Below are 16,846 nucleotides of genomic sequence, written 5' to 3'. Positions count from 1 at the left end.
GTCCATTTGTGATTGGTCTGTAGTTGTTGGGGTCTTGTGGGTCTAGGTTTGTTTTCTTTTAAATAAAGGTCATATGTATGCCTTTTTCAGGTCTACAGGAAAAGTTCCTGCAGTTAAAGAGTTGTTGATGATTCTTCTTACAGGTGTGGCAGTAGAAGTAGATAGAAGAATGTTCTTGAAGATTTGTGGTGGGCAAGGGTCAGAAGGGCAACCAGAAGGTATGCTTGCTTTGACCAAATCCATAAATTCATCCTGGGATATTTGTTTGAAGGACTGTAGAGGTTGGGTTGGTTTATTCTTAAAGGGTATTTTAGGAAAGGGGTTGGTGCTGATGGTTTTCTTCTGTTTTAAATAGGAGTCCAATGTGTCTGCCTTGGTTGAGTTGCCAATTTGTTTGTGAAATCTTGAGTAGTGGGATGACTTCTTTCCATGCATGTAGGTTTTCGAAATTCATTGAGAATTTTATAAAATTCATTGGTTGTAGATTGAGCATTTTGAATTCTGTCTGAGTAGTATCTTTTTTTAGCTTTTTTGATTGATGATTTGTATATCCCGTTAAGTTTGTGTAGCTTCAGTTTGTCTTGACTGTTGTTTGTTTTGAGCCAGGTCCGCTGCAACTTTCTGATTTGTTGCTTTATCTTTTTAAGTTCTGTGTTTCTCCAAGGTGTTGGTTTTCTTTTGCCGGGTTTAGTTTTTCTGAGTGGTATTAGGATATCAAAAGCTTCCTGTAGCCACTCATAAAGTTTTGGCACAGAATTAATTGTATCTAGATCTGTGTTTGCTGTTAGTTGTGTTTCTAAGTGATCCAAATTGAGTTTGCTCCATGGTCGATAGGTGTATGTATGTAAGTAGTTGTGGGGTGTGTTGATTTGTGGAGTTGTATGTCGGAAAGTTATCATATGGTGGTCTGATCAAGTGATTGGTGTGATGCTATGAATAGTAACTAGTTCAGGCTTAGCAAAAATGACATCTAGGATGTGACCAGCGGTGTGTGTGGGATTGTGAACAATCTGATGTAGGTTCAATGCGACTAGGCCAGTGGTGATAGCTTTTGGATGGGGCATATTGGGTTTGTCAAACCAAATGTTTAGATCCCCAAGAATGCATAGATTGGAGTATAGTGTAATAAGGTTTGAGACTGTGTCTAGAAAAGCATCTGGGAATGTGGAGTTGTTAGGTGGAGGTCTGTAAAGGAGGAGAAAGTTACAGGAGGAAGTTGGAGTAGGATGGCATCTGGTAAGGAGGGTTTCACAACCTTGTATGGAGATGTTGTCTGTTTTACTGAGGTTAATTGCCTGTTTGAATATAATAGCTAGTCCACCTCCTCTCTTGCCTGTACGGTTTTGAGTTGTGGGGGATATGTGTATATGTGTTGTACATAGGGTATTGTGTTGGGTGATGGGGCAATGCAATCTGTCTGTGGTCAGTGTGTGATGCATGAGTTGGATGTCTTTGTAGAATATGTGTTTGCATGTTGAGGGATGTGTAGGGGGTGAAACCATTCCTGGTCAATTGAGAATTGGGCAGCATTTCTGGCCCTAGGCCCTAGTCCCTACCTGTCCCGAACAGGCCCAAACAGGCAGCTGCCCTTGTCCTCTCCGCCCTTTGCCTTGATGCCTGGGCTGAGACGCCCTGAGTCCTAGCCTTTTATAGCCCTACTGGCCAATAAGAAGATGGTCCTAACCCTAGCCAATCCAATTTCAAGCCCTGATTCAAACAACTAATGGGAGACCCAGCCCTAAACACCAATCATAGCCCTATTCCTGACCACCAATCACAGCCCCAGCCCTAAAACCAGCAACCATTCAGGATCCCAGCCCTATCCACCAATCACAGCCCTAGAACCAACAGCCAATCAGAAATCAAGACCTATCTACCAATCACAGCCCTAGAACCAACAGCCAATCAGAATCCCAGACCTATCCACCAATCACAGCCCTAGAACCAACAGCCAATCAGAATCCCAGACCTATCCACCAATCACAGCCCTAAAACCAACAGCCAATCAGAATCTCAGCCCTATCCACCAATCATAGCCCTAGAAACCAACAGCCAATCAGAATCTCAGCCCTATCCACCAAGCACAGCCCTAGAACCAACAGCCAATAAGAATATCAGCCCTAGAACCAACAGCCAATCAGATTCCCAGCCCTATCCACCAATCATAACTGCAGCCCTGGAGCCAGCAACCAATGAAAGACCATCTCCCAACAACCTATCACAACAACATATGCAACAACCAATAGGAACTTATATAAGGAGCAAGTTAACTGAAGTCCAGTCCCTGTGGTCAGGGGGAAAGGCAACTGCTGCTCTATTCAGAATCTCCTTGGAATGAGACAGGCTGAATCCACACTTCCAAGCTAGCAGAGTCTACTTTCCAGGTAAGGGAGAGATTATTTAAGAAACAAACACTGCAATAGTGCTGGGCGCGCACTCTAAAATCGGGCTTTTTTAAAGGCAAAAATACAGGGGGGCAGACAGTTTTTAAGCACAATTTAAATCAAAGAAATAGATTAAAACAGTCTCATAAAAACACACTCTGGAAGATGTGTACTATGGAGGAGGGCAAAACAGTTCTTCGCAGTCTTATTAACATGGACTACTAGAGACAGATTGTTGTCGAAATAACAGATGACTCTTCCGGACTGATACTTTTCATCCAAGGCAAGAAGTTAAGGGAAAGCCTGGCCAATGGCCGGTTTCAGTTGGCTCAGTTGATCTGTACCTAGGTGACCATCATTTCAGGAAGGGGATTAAAGCATCTCATGAATTGCCCTTTTCCAGGGGTACAGTTAAGTTCACGTTCTCCCTAGCAGGTAAGAAACACCCAGTTTAGATCCCTAAACTGTATTTCAACCAGGAGAGTCATCCTGCCATGCTGACCAGGTAAAATGGGTCCATCTATAGGGGCTTGGAGAACGACATTTCGAGGAGCACAACAATCCCAAAATACTATCAAAAGTAATAAAACATAACTGCCAAGGAAACATCAAACTAGGAAAGCAGTTACAAAGACATGAGAATAACAAGTGACTACAATGAAGGATGTGATAAACATAATAAAGACAAAATCTCCTTGCCTGTTACAACAAAAAGGCAATGTAAAATATTTGCCTTAAGTAGTAACTCCTGATAATTCGTCCTGTAATGCCCCAGTAAGAATTGAGTGCCATCATGCATATGTCTAGGTCTTAAAAATGCTTTAGAACTTTCATATCTGATAAAGACTTCTAGTTGCAGATTCCTTACCTTAGAATTTCCCCCCAGGCGTCAGACTGGATCCGGAGATTTTTTCTTCGAGCAATACCCTTGCGCGTCGGTAGGTGGCGTCAGTCGACTCCGCAGACGTCATTGGCATCGTAGTCTGCATGATGACTTCGGGAGTAGTACACAGACACCGTCTCAGCGCAGTTACATCAGTTTTTTTCTTTCCGCACCGTGCGCTGATCCGGAGAGAGATACCCTGGTCTCTTTTTGACCAAGTTCGACCATTTTGTTGAGTTTTTTGGTGAGTTTTTGGTGCGTCGAGATGTCCCCGAAGACTGGTTTCAAGCAATGCGAGGATTGTCACTTCATGATGTCGGTGACGGCTCTGCATTGGGTCTGTTTGTGGTGCTTGGAGTGTGACCATGACCCGAAGTCGTGCTCTGAGTGGCGGGCCATACACTCAAAGCCCTTGAGGGAGCAGTCCCTGAAGCTCATGGCAGCACGGCCCTCGACTCTGTGTAGGTCCCAGTCTCGCTCGAGGGGAAGGTCTCAAGACCGCATCCGGAGCCACCACCATTCTTCGTCCTCCAAGTATTCAGGCACAGGTAAGAAGAATAAGAAGTCAAAGCTGTCCCGTCTCCCTTCGACTTCACCCCGTCGCTCACTGATGCGACACGGGAGGAGCATTGACGATCAAGGCCTCTGTCTTTGGAGCCTGCTTCTGGGTCCACTCCGTGCTTCCCAGAATTTCTGGGAGCCAGAGCAACCCCTGCCCAATTAAAGGAGTTTTATGAGGCCATGCGCCTCATTTGGGACAGGCCAACCCTGATACAGCACCTTCGGGCCCAAGGGGTTCGGTTTTGGGGCCTTTGGGCTCCATGCTGACGGCTTCAGTTCTCGCCACCGAGGTCCTCTCCGGATCCGCTTGCAGGTCCGCACCGACGCCAGTCGTACTACTGCGACCTTCCCCGGCGCTGGTTCAATTGTCGACGCTCCTGACGTCGGTGGTGCTCACTATTGACGTTGACTCGATCCTCATCCCCGACGACTCAGAGTCACAACAGTGTCAGCCGATGACGCTTCTGTCTTCGATAGGGCCTACTCACCCCAGGTCGGATTTGGACACTTTTCTTTATGGAAATTAATTTGGGGAAGGATTGGAGGGGTCCCTAGACCCTTAAGAATACCAGGATAACCCATCTTTGGACTGGGCACAGGAATTGGGTGAGGAAAGTGGACTGGACACTTCCCCAGACGCCAGCAGGTCGAATCTCCTGATGGAGGTGCTTCAGCCAGGAGTTCCACATCTGAGCCCCTTTTGCCATTCAATGATGCCCTCACCAATGTCCTTTTGGGTACTTGGTCCAAACCCAACACAGGGGCTCCTGTGAACAGGACTATCGCATGTCGCTTTCAGCCCGCCCCAAAAGAACCTAAATTCCTTTCCCAATGCCCCATGCCTGAGAGTCTTGTCATCCTCTTCCTCAGGTGCATTCCCTTCCGCCACCCCTGGATAGAGAATCAAAGATGTTTTCTTCCTCCAGTCTCGTGCTGCGGTCCATGAAAACAACATGCCTTTTGGGCTGCTATACCCACTCTCTGTGGGATACAGTCACACAAGTTCTGCCGCAGATACTGGAGGAGGCCTGTGCTATTGTCTCCAAAGCTGTCAACGATGGGAGAGATGTGGCGAAGTTCACGATCCAATGTGGGCTGGACACAACCGGCTCTCTAGGCAGATCGGTTGCTATGACGGCAGCCTTAAAATGCCACACCTGGTTGCGTACTTCTGTCTTTTCGGGGGCTATCCAACAGTCTCTTATGGATATGCCCTATGATGGCTCCTGTCTCTTTGGAGACAAGGCGGACTTGGCCTTGGAGAGATTCAAGAACTCTTGCCCCCAACAGTCCACCTTTCGCCCCTTTCGTGGCCACAGAGGGGGCTCCCTATCGCGTCCCCAACCCAGCCACTGTGCCACACATTCTGTTCAGCCACTGCGTGGTCGGGGACGCGGAATCCCACGTGGGCGCGGGACAAGGAACCAGAGGTCTGCCCAGTCTACCTCTGCCACCGCTGCAGCTTCCAAACTATCGTAGTCCATGCTATCACTCTGATCCAGTTGGCAGCAGGATTCGCCATCATCTGCCCCACTGGGAATCCATCACTACGGACAAGTGTGTTTTGCAGATAGTTCGAAAGGGCTATTTCCTCCCTTTGGAATCTGCCCCACCAGCCATGCCTCCATCAGTCAGCCAACCTCTGGAGGATCATTTGGCACTTCTCTGCCAGGAAGTCGCGGCTCTCTTGGCCAAGGGAGCCATAGAGAAGGTCCCTGTGCCAGAAGTAGGTTGTGGTTGCTATTCCCGCTACTTTCTGGTGCCGAAAAAGGACAAGGGCTTACATCCTATCCTAGACCTTCGGGCCCTCAATTACTTCCTCAAGAACGAGAAATTCAAAATGCTCACCCTGGCTCAGGTCCTGTCTTCCTTAGACCCAGGATAGCATTGGACTTGCAGGACGCTTATTGCCACATTCCCATCCTGCCTGCCCACAGACGTTACCTGCAATTCGTGTTAGATCACGAGCACTTTCAGTTTACCGTGCTCCCCTTCGGCCTTACCAGTGCCCCTCGGGTGTTCACGAAAGTGATGGCAGTGGTTGCAGTCCATCTGTGCAGATTAGGGGTCTCAGTCTTCCCCTACCTCGACGACTGGCTGTTGAAGGCGGACTCGCCCCAGAAAGTCTTCTTCCACCTTCAGACTACAGCGAGCCTCCTGCACATGCTGGGGTTCACTATCAATGTGCCGAAGACACACCTGACTCCCTCTCAGATGCAACCTTTCATCAGAGCTGTTCTGGACACAGTGCAGTTTCAGGCTTATCCTCCTGGAAAGCGAGTCCAAGATATTCAGCCTGTGATTTCAATCATTCAGCCTCCATCTTGGGTTTCGGTGAGACTGACTCTGAGGCTACCGGGCCTCATTGCCTCTTGCATCCTGCTAGTCACACATGCCAGATGGCATATGCAGGCTCTGTAGTGGGACTTGAAGTTACAGTGGGCGCAGCATCAGGTGAATCTCTCCGACATGGTCCAGATCTCAGAGGGGACTGCGAAAAACCTACAGTGGTGGCTTTCAAATCCGCATTGGATCCACGGCAAATCCCTCTCCCTTCCCCATCCAGATCTATTCATAGTGACAGATGCATCACCTCTGGGTTGGTGCGGGCACATGGGAGAGGTGAAGATCAGAGGCCTCTGGTCTCTGGCAGAGCCTGGGCTCCATATCAATCTTCTGGAGCTCTGGGCAATCAGGCTTGTGTTGAAAGCATTTCTTCCCTCTCTTAAAGGGAAAGTAGTGCAAGTGCTCACAGACAACACTACCGCCATGTGGTACTGCAACAAACAGGGTGGGGTAGGGTCCTGGACCCTTTGTCAGGAGGCACTACGCCTCTGGACATGGCTGGAACATCAGGGCATTACCCTGGTGGTTCAAGATCTGGCGGGCTCTCTGAACGCCAGAGTGGACGAACTCAGCTGTCGAGGCACAGCCGATCATGAATGGGTCTCCATGCGAAGGTGGCGCAAGGTCTCTTTCAGCAGTGGGGAGACCCTTGGTTAGATCAGTTCGCTCCACAGAGAATGCGCAATGTCAGTTGTTTTGCACGTTGGAGTTTCCAAGGCAGCACTTGCTCAGAGACGCTTTTCGTCTTGAGTGGAACTCTGGCCTCCTTTACGCCTTTCCACCTATACCACTTCTGCCAAGAGTTCTCAAGAAGATCAGGAACAACCGGGCCCAAGTTATCTTGGTGGCTACAGACTGGGCATGGAGAGTATGGCATCAAGAGCTATTGAGCATGGCCACTGATCCTCCACTCAGACTGCCTTTTCGGGCAGATCTTCTGTTGCAGCAACAGGGGACGGTTCTTCACCCGAACCTGTCCAATCTCCGCCTTCATGCGTGGAGACTGAGCGGTGGCAGTTGATGACTTTTGATCTTCCACCTGAAGTCTGCAATGTTATCTTGGCAGTCTGGCGTCCCTCCACCAAAAAGGTATACTCCTGTCGTTGGCATAAATTTGTGGCATGGTGTACCAACAAATCTGTTGATATCGTCTCTGCTCCTCTCTCTGAGGTTCTTTTGTTCATTCTTTCTTTAGCCCAGCAGGGCTGTGCTTTGGGCACCCTTAAAAGGTATTTATCGGCCATTTCGGCCTTTCTTAGGCTATCAGCCCTGACTCTTTCAATCTCCTATTGCCAATCAATTCCTTAAAGGTCTCACCCATTTATTTCTTCCCACTCCATTTATCATGCCTCAGTGGAACCTCAATCTTATCCTTACTTACTTAATGTGTATTCCCTTTGAGCCAATGCACAATTGCCCTTTATGGCTCCTCACTTTCAAAACCGTCTTTCTTGTTGCCATCACTTCTGCTCACAGAGTGAGTGAGCTTTAAGCTCTTTCTTCAAAGCCTCCATTCTTGTCTGTGCACCCTGACAAAGTGGTGTTGTGCACTAAGGCTTCCTTCCTTTCCAAGGTTGTTATGCCTTTTCATGTAGGCCAGTCCATCACCTTGCCTACTTTTTACGCACCCCCCACATCTTTCTCATGAGGAGGAGAGACTCCACCATCTGGGCCCAAAAAGAGCGTTGGTGTTCTATCTAAATCGTGCTAAAGATTTCCGGGTGGACAATCAACTCTTTGTCGGGTATGTGGGTGCGTAGAAAGGGACGGCGGTGCAAAAACATACCATCTCTCGATGGGTACTTCTTTGCATCAAGATGTGCTACGCTTTGGCCAAGCAGCAACCCCCTGAGGGCTTGCACGCTCATTCCACCAGAGCAACTGCTGCTTCCACTGCATTAGCATGCGAAGTTCCTGTCCTGGATATCTGCCAGGCAGCTATGTGGGCATCTCTGCACACATTTGCTGAACATTACTGCCTGGACAGTCAGGTCAGTCAGGACGGTTACTTTGGTTGTTTGGTCCTGCAGGACATCCTAGTATGATCCTGGTTCACAGCCCACCTCCAAGGATGGCATTGCTTGGGTATCTATTCTAAGGTAAGGAATCTGCAACTAGAAGTCTCTATCAGATGTACAAGTTACTTACTTTCGCTAACGACATATCTGGTAGAGATATTTTCTAGTTGCAGATTCCTTACTGCCCACCCACCCTCCCTGCTTGTGAACTGATTTCAAGGGACAGGGATTCCCCCTTAAGGTCCTTAGCTCTGGCGCACCAATCTCAGTGTTCAAAGCGGCTCTGTGCTTTGGTGTGGAAAGTCGTTAAAAGAAACTGACATCACTGCGCTGAGGCGGCATCTATGTACTACTCCCGACATCATCACAGCGACTACGACGCCAATGACACCAACGGAGTTGACCAATGCCACCTACTGGCATGCAAGGGTATTGCTCAAAGAAAAAATATCCGGATCCAGTCTGACATCTGGGTAAAACTTCTAAGGCAAGGAATCTGCAACTAGAATATGTCTCTACCAGATATTTTGTTTCCAAAGGTAAGTAACTTGTACTTTAAATAGGGAAACAAAATAGTATTAGTCCAACCCGAAGTTGATATAGTCCAGCAATATGTGCTAAATGACTGCGTGAAGTTATCATACAAGCCATAGGGAAAATAAGGGACACATTGTAGGAAGCTCGCCTTGTGTTGTGGGTACCAAGGTACTTGCACCTTATACCAGGTCCAGGTATCCCCTCTTAGTGAAGTGTAGGCAGTGTCTAGAAGCGAGGCTCTCTAGCGGTAGCTGTGGATGAGCAGCCAAGTCTTATCTAGGAGACATGCAAAGCTCATGCAATACCACTGTAGTTAACAACACTTACACACATGAAAGAAAACACTCAGTTATACAAAAATAAAGGTACTTTATTTTTGGAACACAATATCACAAAATACTAGAAGGGCCATCTAGGAGGTAATACACTAAATATTTACACTAGCAATCAGCAATAGGCATAGAAAAGGTTAGAAAACAGTGCAAATAGCAATAACCAATAGTGAATCTAGGGGGAGCACAAACCATATACAAAAAAAATGGAATGTGAACACAGGACCCCAACCTAGGTAAGTGGAACTCGGGGTACTAGAAAACCACAGAGGTAAGTATCACAACACCCCCCAGCGACCAGGAAAGCAGAAGTAAATCACTGGATGTTCCCCAAACCACCCAAAAGGAAGAAAAGAAGGAAATGAAGAAACCCAGAGAAGACTGCAAGAAAACCAGCGCTGGATTCCTGAAGAAAGACCTGTGGAGAGAGGGGACCAAGTACAAGAGACACAGTGGAATCCAGGAGGAGTAGGAGCTACTACCTACTCAGCTGTAGTTGCAGGAGTTGGTCGACAGTGATGAAGAACAGGTCAGCACTGCAGGCCTGGAGCCAGAGAAGAGTTCCTGATGGATGCAGAAGATGTCCCATACTGGATTGAAGAGTGTGGGTGCAGGAATTCTACCAACAAGCCTTGCAAAGGCAAACTTGCGGTTAGTGGAACAGTGGTGCTGCCGGAAACCAGCAAGGCCCAGGAGGTCTCAACCCAGGAGGGGGAGTCACAAGGAAGCCTCAGCACGGTCGAGAGTCCACAGGAGCAGAGGTAGCACTCCAGGAGTCCCACAGGATGGGGACAGAGGAGTCGCAAAAGAAGCTGACGCAGCACTACAAAAGAGGATCCCACACCACCGGACAACCACGCAGGAGGCTGTGCTTTGCAGAAAGGAGTGCTAGGGACTGAAGCTGCTTGTCGCCTGAAGATCCCTTGGAGCCGATGCAAACAAGCCTTGGCAGCTGCAAGAGACGTGGTGTACAGGGGTACTGTCCTGCGTGGGAAGGCAAAGGCTTACCTCCACCAAAGTTGGAAAGCTGGCAGGGAGGGCAAAGAGGACTACTCCGGTCCACACCTGTGATGCAGGATCCACGCAGCTCAAGGTGAGGAGAGATCCACGCATCTGGCCGTCACTTGCTGTAGGTGCCTGCGGTTGCAGGGGAGTGACACCTTCACTCCAAGGGAGATTCCTTCTTCTTCTTGTGCAGGCTGAAGGGTTGCTGTCTTCTGAGGCTGCACGGAAATGTTGCAAAGCTGGCAGGAGTCGTAATAACAATGTTTCAGAAGAGTCTTCTTCATTGATTGCAGCGTTGTCGGTTCCTGGAGGGTCCAGTCCCAGTTCCAGTGGCCAGAAGTCAAAGTGGAGGTTACCGAGGAATTCTGCTGAAGTCTTGAAAGGCAAATCTGAGGACCCACCTAAGAGAGAGACACAAATAGCCCTAAAAGGGTGATTGGTCACTGTGACGATACCTGTAAAGATGTGACGAGTGTAGGCTGGAATGAGATGATGTAGGCGGTGAGGTCAGATGCAACAGGGACATTCAGGAGCAGGCTTGAAGGAGAGAAGATTGAAAGGTGGAGCTGTGCAAAAGATGTCATGATATAACCCACTCCCAATAAAAGTGGACATCCAGAAACAGGTGTGAAAGACTGATCCTCACATTGGCGACGAGGGTAGAATCCGAACTCACGCATGCAAAGTGGAAATCCTTTGTTTTGCCTTCCTGGGCTTGATCAGATCAAGCAGCAGGAGGGCAGAAACCTGTCTGAGGGGTAGCAGCAGCTGGGCTGCCTGGAAAACTCTGGAAAACTGGTGGTAGAAATGCTTGGGGTCCTCTTAGGAGCCCCCAGAGTGCATGGAATCATACTTCCAATACTTGCAACAGTATTGGAGTATGAATCCGACATGTTTGATACCAAACATGCCCAGATTCGGAGTTACCATTATGTAGCTGGATATAGGTAGTGACCTATGTCCATTACACAGGTAAAATGGCGTCCCCGCACACACAAAGTCCAGGAAAATGATCTGGACTTTGTGGGGGCACCTTTTCTCGTGCAGGGGTGCCCTCACACACAGATACCTGCACCCTGCCATATGGGCTGAGAGGGTCTACCATAGGGGTGACTTAGTGACCTGGTGCAGTGAGCTGTAGTGAAAACTGGTGCATGCACCCATTTCACGTAGGCTGCAATGGGAGGCCTGCAGAACCCTTTGCATGGACTCCCTATGGGTAGCAGAATAACTGCTGCAGCCCATAGGGATCCCCTGGAACCCCAATGCCTAGGTACCATATACTAGGGACTTAAATGGGGAGACCAGTATGCCAATTGTGGGAAGAAAAAGCTACAATTTACAGGAGAGAGCAAAACTACTGGGGTCCAGGTTAGTAGGATCACAGTAGACACAGTCAAACACACTGACAACAGGCAGAAAATGGGGGTAACCATGCCAAGAAAGAGGGTACTTTCCTACACACATCCACCAGAAGTCACACTCCACTAGTTTCCTGCAGCTGCAGGCCATGCTTGTGAGGGAAAAAGCAAAAACACCCACCGAGGCATCAGAGTTCCTAGTGCCCAAGGGTAAAGTAGAGGCAAGCATGAGGTCTGAGGGCCCAGTGCACCAGAGAGCATTACACCAGAGTGTGGTGGCCAATTTCCAGATCTCAAATGGCTCAGGGAGTAGCCTGCAACTGTGACCGGGATGTCACAGTACTACCTACAGATTGCCTTGCCTGTTGCTAAGCATGTCTTAAAGACCCTCTATACACACACTGGACTCACAAGAAAGGATGCAGGAGCTAATCCATTACTGAAACAGCAAGGTCCTTTTTGATGTAAAGGTGGATGAGAAACCACTAGATCTATGTGTTTTTTATCCAGCACATTGAAGTAAGCCATTTTTATTTGGCAGCTTAGGTGCTATGATTTCAAATCTGACAGCAGTACCAAGGACAGTAAATCCTGTTGCAGTATTTATTACTAAGAAAGTAATAGATTTAGATCAGATACTTTGGAAGAAAATGGGAAATATCGATAAATGAGTCCCACTGGATAATTGTTTGGCTTTATCATATTTACCTTAATTCTCGTGGGCAGATAGGGTTGCCCTTCTACTGTTTACACATTCTTCTTTGGCCATCTTAGGAGCTATGATTTCAAAACTAACAGCAGTACCACATAGAGTAAATCCTGTTGCAAAGGCGATAAAATACCTTGTGAACTATTAGGGCTTCCTAGTGCAAGCTCAAGTTCTGCATCAGATCACGATATACCGAGCCTGCTCAGCCTCCCCTCACTCCCAGGTTTGGTAGAGCCACAAAAGACACCAAGAAGGCTTGTATGTTGCATCAATTTACTTTGTTTGGCTTAAATTTTGGAACCATTATCTAGGTGACATTTTTCCATCATGAAAAGCGATTTATAGTTAATAGTTCACAACTACTACAACAGGAAAGTTAGAGTTTCTATCCTTTGCCTGTCTGGTTTACAGCAAAAAACACCATCCCTAACCTAAGAGTCATAGTAGATGGCAAAATAGGTTTCGCCTTACAGATCAGCATCATTGTAAATGGATCCCCAGACCTCAGTGGAGTTGCAGAGGGCAGTCTCTGTCTAATGCGCCTCCAGCAACCTCTCTCAGGCCCCCTCAGGTGGCCCTCTACATTTGCCTGTTGCTGCCTTAGCTGTCAGCCGCGGTATGCGGAGACCTGGAGCTGACAGCGGAATCCCAGGTTACTCTGATGCGGCTGTCAAAGAGCAGGTAAGTAGGGGGAAAGGAACCCCTGGCAAAAATCCGCAGCATCGTGGTGCGTGAATAGCCAAAAATAGCTTACTGCTGAATTTTTGTCATTGGACATGCATGCTCCAAATATGGTGTGGTTGTGTGAAGCTAAACTCGATTTAGCATTATGAGACTGCAAAGATGCATGACCGGAGCATTGCGTGAATTTTGTACACGAGGTACGCCATGGAGTACAAAATCTCTTCTCGCAGACATCCTTCTTAGGTTCAATTGCCAAATCTGTGTAATTATTTTCAGAAATTAAATGGATGACTTGGAAATATCACGCAATTTCATTTTACTCATTGTTTGCACCTGGTTTGATTCGGCACCAGTACTGTACGCCAAGCCAAATTGCACTACTTTTCATGATTGTAACTAATCTGGGCATGAATTGAGCTTCGGGGGATGTTTACACCCCCTTTGCACGAGTTATCCGAGGTTTGTGCTTTATGTGATGCAATGGCATTCAGCTGTGTCTAGTGGGCAAAACCTGTTCCATGCCCAGTGGTCTCTCTACACAGGGCTTGGCCTTAGGCCAAACCCTTTCGTCAGTACGCCTGCCAACTGTGCAAAATTAACACAGGGCATGCTTTTCCCCAAGCCCTGTGTCAGATACCCCTCAAAGCAATGCCCACTTGGTAAAGTACTTCAGGTGGTAGTTTTTGTGTTTTAGCTTTCCAGGACAATTATATGGGAGTTTCAGTGAAACATGCAACTTTGTGCATGAGGTCAATGTTACTAGTTCTGCGTAGAGAGCATCTGTTTTCTTGGACCAATATAGAAACTAACATGGCATTAGGCGCAGTAATGTTGCATGCTGTAAAATGGCATATCAATGTGCACTTTTCTCTGGCAATGGGGAAAATCGTATGGTGCAGTGTGTCTCATTAGGTGTGTAGAAACTGGCAGTATGGCAATGCCTGAGGGAATTATCTGCCAATTTAGGTTTGTAGGATATTTAACTTTAGGGTAATATGTAAGTTATATGTTAGACTGTCATAGGCAGAAATACTGTCCATTGGGGCGATATTTTTATAAATGAGATTTTGTAGTATATTTCAGATACTACTTTGCCTACGCTATTGTGGTTCACACCGAATTTGTAATCTTCATTAACGTTTGCACCATGAGTAGCCAGTTGGCATAGTAAGCACTGTTCGAGCAGCATTTCTGGCACATGAAATAGCCCTGGCCTGCTTGAGCATCATCCCTACTAGACTGGCACATTAAGCGGGTGTTTTGGGGCACAAACACTATCAGACTTGCATACTGTCTGTATATTTACATATAATAGTAACGCTTTTGGTACTATCATGTCCAGGGACACAGAGTTTGTTAGACTACAAATTGCTGATACATTAATATGCATGATGTTTCTTCTTTCATTAATTTACTGTCTGCCCTGTGAGGTCTACTATTTCTCTTGTAACACAGTAATGTTTGTGCATCTAATGTGTCTATTGGAACACAATGTTATAATAGCAAGATACAGGATTTGCTGCTGCAGAAAATTAATACTAATTAATCATTCAGTTTTCTTAAGATATTGCAGTTTCACAATTGCAGCAATTAAGTAGTGTACCTGCTTCTCGAACAGAAATCACCATTATCTCACTCACTTCAAATACCCAAACCATTGTCCATTCTCTTCTAGTAGAGCATATATTTTTATATCAGTGTTACCAACCTAAAATGTGTAATTATCAGGAAAAAAAAGTGCAGCTGTCAGTAGGCAGAACTTACATTTATTAAGGATTTGATAATGAAGTTAGTATGTTGTCACTTTCCATAATGTACCTACATAAAATGTCACTTGCCGTAACTTCAACTTGTCCAACGGACGCCCCTTAATTCTGCTGCCCACTTATTCCTGTCACTGGAAAAAGTAGAATGTTGTACCCAGGACCATCATGCAGTACAGTGTGTACCAATAAAATGTAGCAGGACTTGCCTTTAAGTTGGAATAAAGGAAAAGTGGTTCCCTGGCATTGGCTACCCTTAACTCATAATCTGCCTTACCTCCTAATAGTGCTCCTCAACGTGTGGAAAGGGTCTGCAGTCGAGAGTGGTCCAGTGCATGCATCAAGTAACCGGGCGCCATGGTAATGAGTGCCCAACAATGTCGAAGCCTGTTGCATACAGGCAGTGCCACCAGGAAGCCTGTAATGAGAGAATAAATGCCAACACTATTACGTCACCGAGACTTGGTGAGTGAGGCTGCAAAAGACATATTGTTGCACTGTTTGCTCTGTATGTGACACTGTGTGTTCAGATCTCTTTCCCAATGTAAGCCCTGCCATTAGCTTGTTGATTGTTATGGTATGGTATGTTTATTTGTAAAGTGCACAGTCACCCACAAGGCTATCCTGGCACGGAGCTGGTATGTTTGTCTAGCCCTGCCCATGGTAGGATGATTAAACGAAGTGCCAGGTGTTCAGCTTCGTGCGTAATTCAGGAGGAGAGGAGGGGGCTCTGATGTGGAATATGAGGCATTTCCATGCTTTAGGAGTGATGCAAGATAACCCCCATCCTCATGATCTGCTTCTGTGTTTGCATGAGATGTGTGAGAGTAGGAGTCCTGCAGAGTGAAAGTGTCTTAGTGGTTGGTGAAAGTAGATGTGACTGGTCAGGTATGTGGAGGCTAAGTTGTGTAATGCCTTGAATGTGTGTGCGATGAACTTGAAAAGAGAACGTTTGTGTATCGGGAGCCAGAGGGGCTCCCGGAGTTGTAGTGTGATGTGGGTTCTTTGTGGGAGGTTGAGGATGAGTGTGACTGCCAAGTTCTGGATGGTTTGTAGTCTTCTAGTGAGTTGCTTAGAGACCCCGGCGTAGAGGGTGTACCCGTAGATCAACTTGCTGTTGACTAGGGCATGAGTGACAATATGTTTAGTATTGCTTGGGAGCCATTTCAAAATCTTCCTCAGTATCTTCTGGGTGTGGAAACAGAATGCAGTCATGGCATTGACTTGTGAGGTCATGTCAAGTTTACTATTATTGATTATTCCAAGGTTCATGGCATGGGTGCTGGGTGTTGGTGTGGGTCTGAGTTTAGCCGGCCACCAGTTGAAGTCATATAGCGAGGTGTCCTTAACAAAAATCACTACTTCTGTCTTGTTGGTGTCGAGCCTGAGACAGTTGGCTTTCATCCATATAGTGACTTCGGACATGCAGGCAGTGAACGTGTTTCCTGTGTTGGGGGTCTTGTGTGAGAGGGAGAGTATGAGTAGCATGTTGTCAGTGTAGCGGAGGATGTTGATGTTGTATGCACGGATGATACTGGCCAAAGAGATCATGTATGTGTTGAAGAGGGTGGAGCTGAACAATGAACCTTGAGGCACTCCGCGGATGACTTCGAGGGCTCTGAGGAGTAAGATTCCACCTAACAGCTTGTGTTCTGTCCATTAATAAGGAGCAGATGCAGCGGAGAGCGGGTCCTTGGATGCCAATCTAGTGCAGGTGCCTGATGACGGTGGGGTGTGGGAGCACATCAAATGCTGCAGAGAGATTCAGGAGAATGAGGGCTGGTGTGTCTCCTCTGTCCAGGATCATGTGGGTATTGTCTGTGGCGGTGATGAGTGCTGTTTCAGTGCTGTGGTTGGGCCTGAATCTAGACTGCCTGGCATTGAGGAACTGGTGGTTGCTGAAATGGTCTGTGAGACGTTAGTTGACCTTTGCTGGGTATGGCAGGAGGGAGATGTGTCTGTAGCTGGAAACTGTGACTGGGTCAGGGAATGGTTTCTTGAGCAGGGGCATGACAAAGGCATGTTTTCTGGTGTCCCAGAATGTGGCTCAGACAATTGAGGCATGAAGGATGAGTGTCAATGCTGTGCTGATCGGTAAAAGTCGTTTGGTAAAGGTGTGGTGAGGTAAGGGTCAGATGGTTTACCCAAATGAATGGTCTTCATGGTGGCAGCGATTTCGATGGTGATGATAGTGGGCCACAAGTTCAGAGTTCATTTTCCCCTCATGATTGGAAGCTGAATAGCAAGGATGATGGGGTCTGGT

The 16,846-nt window shown here is 47.2% G+C and overlaps 1 protein-coding gene across 2 annotated transcripts in view; it reads left to right on the top strand.

The window, feature by feature from the left end:
• Positions 1–16,846, top strand: part of ADAMTS17 (ADAM metallopeptidase with thrombospondin type 1 motif 17) — a 1,096,962-nt gene that overhangs the window by 1,070,970 nt on the left and 9,146 nt on the right. For both annotated transcript variants that reach the window (XM_069222781.1, XM_069222782.1), the window contains one exon: positions 14,871–15,048. In XM_069222781.1, coding sequence (XP_069078882.1) covers positions 14,871–15,048 — 178 coding nt within the window. The remainder of the gene's footprint in view (positions 1–14,870; positions 15,049–16,846) is intronic.

This window comes from Pleurodeles waltl, chromosome 3_1, assembly GCF_031143425.1.
Source record: "Pleurodeles waltl isolate 20211129_DDA chromosome 3_1, aPleWal1.hap1.20221129, whole genome shotgun sequence".
In the NCBI taxonomy this organism is placed as follows: Eukaryota; Metazoa; Chordata; class Amphibia; order Caudata; family Salamandridae; genus Pleurodeles; species Pleurodeles waltl.
Note: the sequence above shows the minus strand (reverse complement) of the source record. Positions and strands in the feature narration are given on the sequence as shown.